General features: G+C 49.5%; 1 protein-coding gene across 1 annotated transcript in view; it reads right to left on the bottom strand.

Moving 5' to 3' along the window:
- Positions 1 to 1,151: 1,151 nt before the first annotated feature.
- Positions 1,152 to 15,330, bottom strand: part of HNRNPLL (heterogeneous nuclear ribonucleoprotein L like) — a 32,961-nt gene continuing 18,782 nt past the window's right edge. The window contains exons 7-13 of the mRNA XM_068153044.1: positions 13,233 to 13,304; positions 9,263 to 9,480; positions 8,242 to 8,363; positions 5,962 to 6,163; positions 3,754 to 3,811; positions 3,537 to 3,635; positions 1,152 to 1,389 (exon numbers count right to left, since the gene is read on the bottom strand). Coding sequence (XP_068009145.1) covers positions 1,334 to 1,389; positions 3,537 to 3,635; positions 3,754 to 3,811; positions 5,962 to 6,163; positions 8,242 to 8,363; positions 9,263 to 9,480; positions 13,233 to 13,304 — 827 coding nt within the window. The 3' untranslated portion in view covers positions 1,152 to 1,333. The remainder of the gene's footprint in view (positions 1,390 to 3,536; positions 3,636 to 3,753; positions 3,812 to 5,961; positions 6,164 to 8,241; positions 8,364 to 9,262; positions 9,481 to 13,232; positions 13,305 to 15,330) is intronic.

Raw genomic sequence — 15,330 nt, 5'->3', positions numbered from 1 at the left:
TCACACTACAGCAGGTTGCTCACAGCCACAGCCAGCCTGGCCTGAAAAACCTCCAGGCAGGAGGCTTCCACCACCTCCCTGGGCAACCTGTACCAGTGTCTCACCACCCTCATGGGCAAGAACTTCTTCCTGACATCCAATCTGAATCTCCCCACTTCTAGTTTTGCTCCATCCCCCCCAGTCCTATCACTCCCTGACACCCTCAGAAGTCCCTCCCCACCTTTCTTGTAGGCCCCATGGTAATGCAGCTGGAGAAGAGTTGCTTCTGTTTAGGGTTTTAAATAAAACCAGACCAATAAAAAAGGCCCCAAATCACTTTAACTCAGTAGGAACTCACAGCATCAACATGGACTGGCTTGAGCACATCCTCTGTTAGCTTTGCTTGAACCACAAGTCAGGCCTGCCACAAAACTGGGTCTGTGCAACATGGACCTGATAAAAGCATTTGATAAATACAAGGTTTATGGTTTAGGTATTGCAACCCTTCACTACTTGACTGAAAAAAAACAAACCCCAACTCCTACAGCTCAAGTTCATAGAATCACAGAATCACCCAGGTTGGAAAAGACCTCAGAGATCATCAAGTCCAACCTATTACCTAACACTTCCTGACAACCAAACCGTGGCTCCAAGTGCCACATCCAAGCCAGGGATGGGGATTCCACCACCTCCCTGGGCAGCACATTCCAGTGGCAAATTACTCTTTCTAGGAAGAACTTTCTCCTCACCTCCAGCCTAAACCTCCCCTGCTGCAGCTTGAGGCTGCATCCTCTTGTTCTGGTGCTGGTTGCCTGGGAGAAGAGACCAACCCCCACCTGGCTACAACCTCCCTTCAGGTAGTTGTAGAGAGCAATGAGGTCTCCCCTGAGCCTCCTCTTCTCCAGGCTAAACACCCCCAGCTCCCTCAGCCTCTCCTCACAGGGCTCATTCCCACATAGTGACTCCTACCTGCCCATGGAAGCCTACAAATCCTTCCTACCCTTTAGCATTATTGACAGTGCAAATACATTTCTTCTCTTTCTTGTTTCTGCTCCTGCTGCTTCTTTAAACACCTGAAGAGCCTCCACTGAGCAAAGGCCAAGTTTGGAGGCAGCTCACAACAAGGCAACAAAGAAGTGTGTGTGTGTGGGGGGGAATAAGAAATAAAAATCTGGGTTTTTGTTGTTGTATTTCTGAAGGAACATCCATTATTATAAAACAAGAGCAAAGAGATTAGAAGTGAGTGGAAACAAGGCAACATCAGAACAACCACTGGTGGAGCTTGGTGAGCGAGGTGTAGTCTGGAGGCTTGCGGATCCAGGTGACCGTGGCTCTGAACGCGCCGCCCTCTTCTCTACAAGTGGGAGGATGTAGAGAAGCAAAGCTTCAAGGTGTAAGGGTTGGAGCCATCTGCCAGGAGACAACACAACACAGAGGCACAGAGTCAGAGGATCAGAGAATCAGTGAGACAGGGAAGGGGACAGAGAGTCAGGGGGATGGAGGACGTGGGGCGGAGAATGGTTTGCATCAGAAAGGACCTCCAAAGGTCATCCAGTCCAACCCCCTGCACTCAGCAGGGACATCCCCAACTAGATCAGGCTGCCCAAGGCCTTTCCAGCCTCATCCTGAATATCCCCAGGGATGGGGCCTCAACCACCTCCCTGGGCAACCTGTTGCAGTGTTCCAGCAGCCTCCTGGTGCAGAACTTGTTCCTCACATCCAATCTCAATCTGCTCTGCTCTCATTCCAAACCGTTGCCCCTGGTCCTGTCCCTGCAGGCCTTTAGGGACAGTCCCTCTGCAGCCTAATTGTAGTCCCCTTCAGGTACTGGCAGGCTGCTCTAAGGTCTCCCTGGAGCCTTCTCCTCTGCAGGCTGAATAGCCCCAACTCTCCCAGCCTGTCCCCATGGCAGAGGCTCTCCAGCCCCCCTGAGCATCTTTGTGGCCTCCTCTGGACCCTCTCCATCAGGTCCATGTCCTTCCTGTGCTGTGGGCTCAACCCTCCTGCTGATCAAGGCACCTCCCCACCTCCCCCTGCCAGTGGGCCTGCAAACACAACATATCAATAACACTTACTTGCAGGTCATCTAATTGCTAAGTAGTTTATGGTTAATTGCTAAGTTGTTTATCATTATTATTGATAAATGGTTTATTGTAATTGGGAAGTTGCCTGCTGTTATTGATAAGCTGTTTATGGTTATTGCCAAGTTGTTAATTGCTAAGTTGTGGATTGATAAATAGCTTATTGTTATCACTAAGTTGTTTGGTCTTATAGGTTGTTGATTGTTATTGCTAAGTTGTCTGTCATTATTGATAAGCTGTTAATTGATAAATTGTTTGTTGCTATTGATACTTTTTATGGTTATTAGTAAGTTGTTAATTGCCAAGTTGGTTGTTGTTATTGCTAAGTTGTTGATGGATAAATACTTTATGGTTATTGGTAAGCTGCTGTTATTGCTCAGTTGTTGATGGTTATTAATAAGCTGTTAATTGCAAGTTGCTTATTGCTGTTGGCAAGTTGTTTGTTATTATTGCCACGCTGTCTGTTGTTATTAACAACTTATTTATCATTATTGACAAGCAGTTTGACCATAAAATCAAAGTGATGGATCTGGTTGCAGACAAGACTCCCAAACATTCTACTGTGCATGAGAAGGATTTTACCATTATTGCTGCCCCTCTTGCTACTCAAACTATTTATCTACTTAACTAGGCACAATTAACCTCCCCAAATTATTTATCCATTTAAGTATAATCAACCACCCCAAACTATTTATCCATTTAACTAATGATAATCAAGCTCCTCAAAGTGTTTATCCATTTAACTAAGTCTAATCAACCTCCTCAAACTATTTATCCATTTAACTAAGTCTAATCAACCACCCCAAACTATTTATCTATTTAAGTACAATTAACCTCCCCCAATTATTTAGCCATTTAGCTAAGTACAATTAACCTCCCCCAATTATTTAGCCATTTAGCTAAGTACAATTAACCTCCCCCAATTATTTAGCCATTTAAGTATAATCAACCACCCCAAACTATTTGTCTATTTAACTAAGTCTAATCAACCTCCCCAAACTATTTATCCATTTATCAACCTCCCCAAACTATTTATCCATTTAACTAAGTCTAATCAACCACCCCAAACTATTTATCTATTTAAGTATAATTAACCTCCCCCAATTATTTAGCCATTTAGCTAAGTACAATTAACCTCCCCCAATTATTTATCCATTTAAGTATAATCAACCACCCCAAACTATTTGTCTATTTAACTAAGCATAATCAACCTCCCCAAATTATTTATCCATTTAACTAAGTCTAATCAACCTCCTCAAACTATTTATCCATTAATCAACCTCCCCAAACTATGTGTGGGCTGTGAGCAACCTGCTGTAGTGTGAGGTGTCCCTGCCCATGGCAGGGGGGTTGGAAGTGGATGCCCCTTGAGGTCCCTTCCAACCCTGACAGTTCTGTGATTCCACCAACATGAAGGAAAATAAGAAAGAAAAAAAAAAGAGAGGTAGAGCAGGAGGAGCAGGAAACTTGACTTACTTGGGACTCTTATCTGGTAGTGATTAAGTACAGTGAGAGCTTCCACTGCATCTGTCTTACATTCCCATTCCAACAGTCCAGACAGTGTTTTGGCTGAAGCTGCCCAAGTGAGAAATCAAAGAGGGAAGGAAAGGATCAGCAACATCTCCTGACTGCTGCTCTTCTCAGCATGGAAATGACTGCCTCCCACCCCAGCCCCAGCTCCAAGCTCACTTACGTTTTGGATCAAACACTTTGTATTTGATGAAGCCCAGAACTTCATGATCCTCACACAGCTGTCATGAAAACAAAACACAAAGGTGAGAAACCCCAGTGAAAAAGCAGACAGAAACACAGCAGCAAGAATTCCCAGCCTCCTGGAAGGGACATATGGGGATGCAGGGGGGAGAGGGGGAAAAGCAAACTACTGATGTCTACAGAGAGCTCCCAGGAATTTATGGCAACTCTTTATTCCTGAAATGGGGTTAGAGCTGTAGCTCTGGTTTAGAGGAGCATTCTACAGGATGGAAAACAAGGCTCAGAATGCTGAGGCTTGGAAGGCACCTACAGGAATCATCCAGTCCAAACCCCCTGCCAGAGCAGGCTCACACCGGGCAGGGCACAGAGAACCAATTATTGAGGCTGGAAGAGGCCTCTGAGATGATCATCAAAGTCCAGCCTGTAACCCACCACCACCACCTTAGCTAAACCATGCCACCAAGTGCCACATCCAATCCTCTCTTGAACACCTCCAGTGATGGTATCAGAGTATCACCAAGGTTGGAAGAGACCTCAAAGATCATCAAGTCCAACCTGTCACCACAGACCTCATGACTAGACCATGGCACCAAGTGCCACATCCAATGCCCTCTTGAACACCACCAGTGATGGTGACTCCACCACCTCCCTGGGCAGTCCATCCCAGTGTCTGATTCCCCTTTCCCTCAGGAACTGCTTCCTAACCTCCAACCTAACCCTCCCCTGGGGCAGCTTCAGGCCATGCCCTCTTGTCCTGTCACAGGTTGCCTGGGAGCAGAGCCTGACCCCCACCTCACTACAACTTCCCTTCAGGTAGTTGTAGAGAGTGATAAGGTCCCCCCAAGCCTCCTCTTCTCCAGGCTGGACACCCCCAGCTCCCTCAGCCTCTCCTCATCAGCCTTTCCCTCCAGCCCCCTCCCCAGTCTGGTCTCTCTCCTCTGGACCTGCTCCAGCACCTCAATATCCTTCCTGAAGTGAGGAGCCTAAGACATCCAGCTGGGTTTGGAAAGTCTGTAGAGAAGGAGACTCTACAACCTCTCTGGGCAGCCTGCTCCAGACCTCCAGCACCCTCACACTGACAAACCTTTCCCTTCTGTTCACCTGGAATCTCCCTGGGCAGCCTGTTCCAGAGTCTCACCACCCCTGTACTGAAGAGCTTCTTCCTAAGGTCCAGTCTAAACCTACTCTCCCTCAGCTTCAAACAATTGCTCCTCAAGGCTTGGTTTGAGTGTTTTGGACTTTTATTTTCCTCTTCCTCTAGGAAAAAAACCCAAACAAACCAACCAAGCCCCACTTTAGTGGCAAGGTCTTGTTTGTCACATTAAAGGAATTATTCAGAAGAACATAAATGTGGAGACTGTGAAATAAGTAACAAATGTGGAGCTGTGAAAACACAGCAGAGAGGCTCCAGTGGTATTTCAAAAAGCAGCTGCTCTGCTGTCCTCCTTTTTCCAACTTGTAAGAGTGCAAAGCAGGACAGGAGAAGGCTGAGAGGGGATCTGATCACTGTCTATAGCTGAGGGCTGGGGGTCAGGAAGGAAGGGATAAGGACAGCCCCTGCTCACTTGTGCCCTGTGATAGGACAAGGGGCAATGAGTGGAAACTGCAGCACAGGAGGTTCCACCTCAACATGAGGAGGAACTTCTTCCCTGTGAGGGTCCCAGAGGCCTGGAGCAGGCTGCCCAGAGAGGTTGTGGAGTCTCCTTCCCTGGAGCCTTTCCAGCCCTGTCTGGCTGTGTTCCTGTGTGACCTGCGCTGGATTCTATGCTCCTGCTCTGGCAGGGGGCTTGGACTGGATGGTCTCTGCAGGTCCCTTCCAACACCTAGCATTCTCTGATTCTATGATCACACTTGCTTCTGTTTTCCCTTGGGACAACAACCCCATAGAAAGGTTGAAGTCTGGACAGTGAGAACATATAAACTACAGCACAGAGTTTCCACCTCAATGTGAGGAAGAACTTCCTCACTGTGAGAGTCCCAGAGGCCTGGAGCAGGCTGCCCAGAGAGGTTGTGGAGTCTCCTTCTCTGGAGCCTTTCCAGCCCTGTCTGGATGTGTGACCTGTGCTGGATTCTATGCTCCTGCTCTGGCAGGGCAGGGCTGGACTGGAAGCTCTCCAGCAGTGCCTTCCAACCCCTACCACTCTCTGATCCTGTGATCCCTGTGCCAGAGCCACCTCAGCTGCCCTACCTTGACAAATGTCTCTTCAGTGACACAGAGGGGGACGTTGTAGTAGTGCAGGACGCAGGAGGGAGGCTGGATGATGTTCTTGGAGGCTTGGCCGGCGCTGGTGAAGCGATTGTTCTTGCTCATGGCAAAATCCTTGTAGCTACTCGTGCCATCCTCCAGCTCAAAGATCTGGCTGGGAACTACTGAGTGCTGCTTGGAGACACTGGGATTTAAGGAGATGTGTTGGGGACACACAGTTACAAACAAATAGACAGGAAGTCTGTGAAATGATGGAGACTTGCATGCTTCACACACAGGGTGGTGTCCTAAGGAGGACAGAGTTGATGTCTCTTTATACTTTGAAAGAGGAGGATAAAAAGATTCCCTGCATTTGACACACCCCCCCCCCCCACCCTTTTCCTTCAACAAAGCAGAAAGGATGGATGAGATCCATCAGGGAATACAGTTTATCAACAGCCAGTCCATGGCATGCCTGTGTTTAGTGGGTTGATGAATAAAGGTTTCTTAATAGCACTAGGCTGATAAAATTGATGAGCACTGCAATTCCAAAGAGGGGTAAAGGGAGAAATGAGGAGGGGTAAAGGGAGAAATGAGGAGGGGTAAAGGGAGAAATGAGGAGGGGTAAAGGGAGAAATGAGGAGGGGTAAAGGGAGAAATGAGGAGGGGTAAAGGGAGAAATGAGGAGGGGTATGGGGAGAAATGAGGAGGGGTATGGGGAGAAATGAGGAGGGGTATGGGGAGAAATGAGGAGGGGTATGGGGAGAAATGAGGAGGGGTATGGGGAGAAATGAGGAGGGGTATGGGGAGAAATGAGGAGGGGTATGGGGAGAAATGAGGAGGGGTATGGGGAGAAATGAGGAGGGGTATGGGGAGAAATGAGGAGGGGTAAAGGGAGAAATGAGGAGGGGTAAAGGGAGAAATGAGGAGGGGTAAAGGGAGAAATGAGAAGGGGTAAGGGGAGAAATAAGGAGGGGTAAGGGGAGAAATAAGGAGGGGTAAGGGGAGAAATAAGGAGGGGTAAGGGGAGAAATGAGGAGGGGTCAGGGGAGAAATGAGGAGGGGTCAGGGGAGAAATGAGGAGGGGTAAGGGGAGAAATAAGGAGGGGTAAGGGGAGAAATAAGGAGGGGTAAGGGGAGAAATGAGGAGGGGTCAGGGGAGAAATGAGGAGGGGTAAGAGGAGAAATGAGGAGGGGTAAGGGGAGAAATGAGGAGGGGTAAGGGGAGAAATGAGGAGGGGTAAGGGGAGAAATGAGGAGGGGTAAGGGGAGAAATGAGGAGGGGTATGGGGAGAAATGAGGAGGGGTATGGGGAGAAATGAGGAGGGGTATGGGGAGAAATAAGGAGGGGTAAGGGGAGAAATAAGGAGGGGTAAGGGGACAAATAAGGAGGGGTAAGGGGAGAAATAAGCAGGGGTAAGGGGAGAAATAAGCAGGGGTAAAGGGAGAAATAAGCAAGGCATAAATAAATAGGTGTAAAGGGATGAATAATAACAAAGAGAAATAATAGGAACAAAAGGAATTAATAAACAGGGATATAGGGATAAATAAATAGGAATAAATAGGAGTAAAGGGATGGGGAACAGGAGTAAAGGGATGGGGAACAACAAAGAGAAATAATAGGAACAAAAGGAATTAATAATTAGGGATAAAGGAATAAGCAAATAGGAATAGACAGGGATAAAGGAATAAAATAGGGATAAAGGAATAAATAATAGGAGTAAAGAGGTAAATAAGAATGAAGGGATAAAAAACAGGAGTAAAGGGATGGAAAACAGGAGTAAAGGGATGAATAATAACAAAGAGATAAATGATAGGAACAAAAGGAATAAACAAATAGGAATAAACAGGAATAAAGGAATGAATAAATAAATAGGGATACAGGAATAACTAACTTGGAATAAAGGGATAGATAAATAAATAGGCATAAAGTAATAAATAAGAATAAAGGAATAAATAACAGGAAAAAAGGGAGAAATAAGAATAAATGGAATAAATAGTAGGAATAAAGAATACAAATACAAGAATAAACAAATGGGGATAAAGGGATAAAGGGATAACTAAAGAGGCATAGAGGGATAACCAAATGGGAATAAAGAGGAATAAAGGACTAAACAAATAGGAACAAAGGAATAAATAACTAACTAGGGGTAAAGGAATAAGCAGCTGGAAACTGGACACCCCAGCTCCCCAGAATGCCACCAAAAGAGGGGGATGCTGTCCATTTGCCACCTCATTCCCTCTGCCCACTGGCAGACTCCTCATCTGCCCCAGCACATTTACCAGACGTTAAGCCTCTTCCCAAAGAGCTTGACATTGTTGAGGTGTGTGACAGCCCTTTCCACAGCATACTCATCACCCATTTCAACCAGTGCTGTGCCTGGGATAGTCTTCATGAATTTCACCTGAGACAGGCAAGGGGGGGGAAAACAATACATAAATTCCATTGCCTCAGCCAAGCCAACCAAGAGCTTGAACACAGAATTACTGAGGCTGGAAAAGACCTCTGAGATCATCATCAAGTCCAGCCCATGACCCAACCACCCAACCACCACCTCAGCTAAACCATGCCACCAAGTGCCACATCCAATCCTTTCTTAAACACTTCCAGTGAGGGTGACTCCACCACCTCCCTGGGCAGTCCATCCCAGTGTCTGATTCCCCTTTCCCTCAGGAACTGCTTCCTAGCCTCCAACCTAACCCTCCCCTGGGGCAGCTTCAGGCCATGCCCTCTCATCCTGTCACAGGCTGCCTGGGAGCAGAGCCTGGCCCCCACCTCACTACAACTTCCCTTCAGGTAGTTGTAGACAGGATCTCCTCTTCTCCAGGCTGAACACCCCCAGCTCCCTCAGCCTCTCCTCATCAGCCTTTCCCTCCAGCCCCCTCCCCAGTCTGGTCTCTCTCTGGACCTGCTCCAGCACCTCAATATCCTTCCTGAAGTGAGGGCCCAGAGCTGCAGACAGCACTCAAGGTAAGGCCTCCCCAGTGCTGAGTAGAGGGCAGAATTCCATCCCTAGTGCTGCTGGCCACACTGTTCCTGACCCAGGCCAGGATGCCATTGGCCTTCTGTGCCCCCGAGGCACACTGCTGGCTCCTGTCCAGCTGCTGTCACCCAGCACTGCCAGGCTGCTCTCCAGCCACTCACCCCCCTGTCTGTAGTGCTGCATGGGGTTCTTGTGGCCCACGTGCAGGACCCTGCCATGGCCTAGTTCAATACCAACCCAGAGGCAGGATTTGTAGGCCACCCCCAAACTAGTGAACATTGCTAGAGCGGGTCCCAAGCTCCTGCTCAACCTTGCCTTACCTTCTCAATGTTGCCATACAAGCAGAACAGGTTGAAGACCCTGGAGCAGTTCATCTTTAGTTGATGCAGCCCACTGACCATGACCACTGACCCAGAAGGGTTTCCACCATGCATGTAAGAGGAGGATGCCTGGGGCAAGGGGTAAGCGACAAGCTCCGGCGTGTCCCGAGACCCCATGCGGTAGCGGCTCGGCAAGGGCAGCAGGGGCCCGTGGGACCCTGAGGAGATGAAAGGCCAAGCTTCAGAGCCTTTGAAACAGGCTTCACCACTCCACAGCACATTAGAGGCTGGAAGGATCCTCCAGAGATCATCCAGGAAAACCCTCCTGCCACAGCAGGGTCACCCAGGGTAGTCTGCACAGGAACGCAGCCAGACAGGGCTGGAAAGGCTCCAGAGGAGACTCCACAACCTCTCTGGGCAGCCTGCTCCAGGCCTCCAGCAGCCTCACACCAAACAACTTTCTCCTCATGCTGAGGTGAAACCTTCTATTGTTTAAGCTTGAACCTGTTGTTTCTTGGCTTATTACTGTGCACCACCCAAAAGAGTTTGGCCCCTTCCACTTGACCCCCAGCCCTCAGCTATTGATAGACATTGATCAGATCCCTCTCAGCCTTCTCCTCTCCAGACTAAACAGCCCCAGGGCTCTCAGTCTCTCTTCACAGCAGAGATGCTCAAGTCCCCAAATCCTCCTCATAGCTCTGCTGGACTCTCCCCAGCAGGTCTCTGTGTCTCCTGAACTGGGGAGCCCAGAACTGGACACAGTATTCCAGGTGTGGTCTCAGCAGGGCAGAGCAGAGGGGGAGCAGAACCTCCCCAGCCCTGCTGGCCACACTCCTCTTGCTGCACCCCAGGATGCCCTTGGCCCCCTTGGCCACCAGGGCACACAGCTGTCCCATGCAGGACTTGCTGCCCACCAGCACTCCAAGGTCTTTCTCCCTGGAGCTGCTTTCCAGCAGGGCAGCATCTACCCTGTGCTGGTGCCTGCTGTTACTCACTTCAGAGGGTTTGAAACAGGGTTCACCACTCCTCCACACACAGAGTGTGTAGTGCAATAATCAGTGTTACAGGTCAAGGACAGGATCTCTGCTCCTCTCAGACAAAAACAAGGGGAAATGCACACACAATCACAGAATGCTAGGGGCTGCAAGGGACCTCCAGAGATCATCCAGTCCAACCCCCCTGCCAGAGCAGGGGCACTCAGGGCAGGGCACACAGGAACATGTCCAGGTGGGTTTTGAGTATCTTCAGAGAGGAAGACTCCACAACTCCCCTGGGCAGCCTGCTCCAGTGTTCTTTCAGTGACAGTTTTTCCTCCTCTTTCCATGGAGCTTCCTATGCCTCATCTTCCACCACTGCCCCTTGTGCTGGCATTGGGCAGCACCCAGCAGAGCCTGGCTCCAGCCTCTGGGCACTCACTCTGCACATCTTTATCACCAGCAATGAGGGAGACCTCAGGCTCCTCTGCTCCAAGCCCCAGAGCTCCCTCAGCCTGGCCTCACAGGGAGATGTTCCACTGCCTGCAGAAGCTTTGTGGCTCTGTGGCTCTCAAGCGGTTTCCTTAGTTCCTTCTTGAGCTGAGGGGCTCAGAACTGGACACAATATTCCACATGTGGCCTCACCAGGGCAGAGTAGAGGAGGAGGACAACTTCTCTGGACCTGCTCACCACAGCCCTTCTAATTCACATCAGTCAAGTATAAAAGGAACCTTCACACCCTTTTTCTCTGACTAAAAGCAGTGCAGAGGAGAAGACAGGCACATGACTTAACATTCATAGGTCCACAAAATGGTTATAGGCTGGAAGGGACCTTGAAGACCAGCCAGTTCCAACTCCCCTGCCACGGCCAGGGACAACTTCCACTAGATAAGGTTGCCCAAGGCCTCATCCAGCCTGGCCTTGAACACCTCCAGGTGTTCAGCAGAAGAACTGTAAAAGCACATCAGTGAGTACAAGGTGGAACTTGGAAATACTGCAGATTTGAAGGACCTTTGGAAAGAGTAGGTAGAAGGTCAGCCTGGATTGTAAAATATCAGAAGTAGGTTTGCCAAGAAAGAGGTTGAGACAGTTGACACTACAGCTGCCTGATCAGAGAGCAAAGGATGACCAAACTCACATCTAATTGGGGACATTAATCTCTCAGTCTTGAGGTCATGGTCCAACACATCAAAGTGACAGCAAATCCTCATTTACAGAATCACAGCATGTTAGGTGTTGGGAAGGACCTCCAGGGATCAAGTCCAACCCCCCTGCCAGAGCAGGAGCACCCAGGGCAGGGCACATAGGAACACAGCCAGGTGGGGCTGGAAAGGGTCCAGAGAAGACTCCACAACCTCTCTGGGCAGCCTGCTCCAGGCCTCCAGCACCCTCACACCAAACAACTTTCTCCTCATGTTGAGGTGGAACCTTCTGGGTTCCAGCTTGGACCTGCTGTGCCTTGTCCTGTCCCTGGGCACCACCAAACAGAGCCTGGAACCTTCATCCTGACCCCCAGCCCTCAGCTATTGATAGACATTGATCAGATCCCTCTCAGCCTTCTCCTCTCCAGACTAAACAGCCCCAGGGCTCTCAGCCTCTCTTCATAGCAGAGATGCTCAAGTCCCCAAATCTTCCTCATAGTTTTCTGTTGGACTCCCTCCAGCAGGTCTCTGTCTCTCTTGAACTGGGGAGCCCAGAGCTGGACACAGTATTCCAGGTGTGGTCTCAGCAGGGCAGAGCAGAGGGACAGGAGAACCTCCCTAGAGAAATGCATCTCTGCATTTCTTGCTGTACCTCTTCCTTCCATAGAGAGCCTCCTGCTCCACCCATTCATTCCTCAGCAGAATGCTTCCTTTCACAGGCTCACAGGATGCTAGGGGTTGGAAGGGACCTCTGGAGATCATCCAGTCCAAGCCCTCTGCCAGAGCAGGTCCCTTTAGCACCAGCTGGAAAACAGCAGCTGTGCTGGGAATGGAGCTCTCTTCTTGAACACCACAGCAGAGTTCTGTGTTCTGATGCACCACCAAGCTCTTTGATATTCTTGTGTGCAAAGCTGCAGGTTGCTGGCTTTGTGCTTCTTCTAACTGAGCCAGTTCTGAAGAGGTACAGGTGTGGGGCTGTAGGAGTGCTGCTGGCAGTTAGTCTTCTAAAGTGCAACAGTCCTTACCAACACTATGCCTAATTGACCTGGGCACCGTGGTGGACAGGAGGATGCCCAGGAGCCAGCAAGGTGCCCTGGTGGCCAAGACAGCCCAGGGCATCCTGGGGTGGATTAGAAAGGCTGTGGCGAGTAGGTTGAGAGAGGTTCTCCTGCCCCTCTGCTCTGCCCTGCTGAGGCCACATCTGGAATATTGTGTCCAGTCCTGGGCCCCTCAGGTCAAGAAGGACCTCAGGGAACTGCTTGACAGAGTCCAGCACAGAGCCCCAGAGCTGCTGCAGGCAGTGGAACATCTCCCTGTGAGGCCAGGCTGAGGGAGCTCTGGGGCTGGGAGCAGAGGAGCCTGAGGGCTGCCCTCATTGCTGGTGCTCAAGATGTGCAGGGCAGTGTGGGGAGGATGGAGCTCAGGGATGTCCAAGGACAGCACAAGGGGCACTGGGGGCAAGCTGGAACAGAAAAGGTGCCAAGGTGGGAAGAGAAGTGGAAACTTTGTCAGTGTGAGGGCGCTGGAGGCCTGGAGCAGGCTGCCCAGAGAGGTTGTGGAGTCTCCTTCTCTGGAGCCTGTCCAAGCCCTCCTGGCTGTGTTCCTGTGTGCCCTGCCCTGGGTGATGCTGCTCTGGCAGGGGGGTTGGGTTGGATGACCTCTAGAGGCCTTTCCCAACCCCTCCCACTGTGTGACTGTGATTTCAGTGTCCCATTTTCAGCTGGTTGGCTGACAGTGCCACGCATCCAGCAGCACAGCAGGAGTCCCCAGTGCTTGAAAGGAGACATCAGCCATTTACAACCCCAGGTGAAGCAGTGGCAGCCACTTCCCACCTCCCCTCCTTGTGTTACTCACCATAACCATCATGTCTAAATGATGATGGGTGCTCTCCCAAAATAGCTTGCCTCTGGCGGCCCTTCCCTCTGTCTAAGATGTGGGAGGGGAAAGAAGAGAGTTTAGTATGCACAGCATGGATAGCTCCTCTTCAGACACAAAGCTTCTAGTTAAGAAGCCAAAACCAAGCAAAAAAACCCCAACAACAGCAACCAAAATAAACCTCAAGCCTCCAACCTCTCCCCCCAAAAGCCAACCAAAACACACCCCAACCAAAACACACCAAACAACACAAAACCACCATAAAAAACCAACTCAAACTAAAAAACACTATAAAAACCCCCAACAAAATAACAAATAGGCAAGCAAAAAATGCCAACAAAAAAAAACAAAAAAAAAAATCAACCAAAAAAAGCAAACAACAAAAACGTCAGAAAACCCCAACAAAAAAAACACCAAAGCATCAAAAAAAACAACCCGAAGCAAGATAAAACCGACCAAAAAAAAGCCAACCAAAACCCCCCAAACAACAGAAAAAACAGAAGTCAACAAAAAAAAACCAACAAAAACAATTAAAAAGGGCAAAAAAAGGGGCAAAAAAGCAAAAAAAAAAGGGGGGGGAGAAAAGAAAAGGGGGGGGAAAGGAGGAGGAAAGAAAGGGGGGGAGAAAAGGAGAGGAAAGAAAGGGGGGGAGAAAAGGAGAGGAAAGAAAGGGGGGGAGAAAAGGAGAGGAAAGAAAGGGGGGGAGAAAAGAAGAGGAAAGAAAGGGGGGAGAAAAGGAGAGGAAAGAAAGGGGGGGGAGAGAAAAGGAGAGGAAAGAAAGGGGGGGAGAAAAGGAGAGGAAAGAAAGGGGGGGAGAAAAGGAGAGGAAAAGAAAGGGGGGGAGAAAAGGGAGAGAAAGAAAGGGGGGGAGAAAGGAGAGGAAAAGAAAGGGGGGGGAGAAAAGGAGAGGAAAGAAAAGGGGGGGAGAAAAGGAGAGGAAAGAAAAGGGGGGGAGAAAAGGAGAGGAAAGAAAAGGGGGGGGAGAAAAGGAGAGGAAAGAAAAGGGGGGAGAAAAGGAGAAGAAAGAAAGGGGGGAGACAAGGAGAAGAAAGAAAGGGGGGAGAAAAGGAGAAGAAAGAAAGGGGGGAGAAAAGGAGAAGAAAGAAAGGGGGGAGACAAGGAGAAGAAAGAAAGGGGGGAGAAAAGGAGAAGAAAGAAAGGGGGAGACAAGGAGGAAAAGAAAGGGGGGAGACAAGGAGGAGAAGAAAGGGGGGAGAAAAGGAGGAGAAGAAAGGGGGGAGAAAAGGAAAAGAAAGGGGGGGAGAAAAAGGAAAAGGAAAAAGGGGAAAAAAAGCAAAAAAAGCACAAAAAAGCAACAAGCCCCCCAAAAAACCCTCACCAAAACCAACCAAAACCCCTCCAATCCCCACTAAAACCACCAAAAAAAAACCCCACCAAAAAAAAACCCAACCCCCCCCAAAAAAATCAACTAAAACCAGCCAACCAACCAAAGCACCAACACCTTCCCCCCCCCCAAAAAAAAAAACCCCCAAACCGACTCCCCAACCGTAAAAAAAAACTCCCCCCAAATCAACCCCCAAACCAAAATCCAACCAACCAAAGTCGAGTTGGAGTCCTTGTTAACCTTAGCAATGATTTGTTTGGCTTTTCCTCACTCGTCCTAGCCCTTAAAACCGTGAAAGGCTGGAGCCCTGGGGACACCACCGTGAGCACCAATTGCACCGAAGTCGAGTGGAGGTGGGGTCGGGGGGACAGGGGTGGGGTGGGGAAGGGAGAAGGGAGAGGGGGGGGAGGAGGAGGGAGGGAGGGAGGGCAGTGGGGAGAGGCAGGCATTTAAAAGAGGTCTGGCAACATCCAAGAGTTGTCCTGAATCAGGCCCGCACGCACCGGTCTAGGTACCAACCATCTGAGAGCAGCAGTGACCCCGGTGTCTCGGGTTTTGTGTTTGTGTTTGGTGTTAAATAAACAAGGTGGAAAGGGCAGGACTTGGTGAAAGACAGTACCTGAATCACAACATTAGCTTCAACAGCAACACATTTTCAAAGGGGGGGCTTCCTTTCAAGAAGTTTCAGCATAAGCCAACAACAACCTGTGTTACACGGTTTCACAATCAGTA

Source organism: Melanerpes formicivorus, unplaced genomic scaffold (assembly GCF_026170545.1).
Source record: "Melanerpes formicivorus ecotype bairdi unplaced genomic scaffold, bMelFor1.0.p_v2 SCAF_25, whole genome shotgun sequence".
Classification (NCBI taxonomy): Eukaryota; Metazoa; Chordata; class Aves; order Piciformes; family Picidae; genus Melanerpes; species Melanerpes formicivorus.
This window is presented reverse-complemented; position numbering and strand designations above follow the sequence as displayed.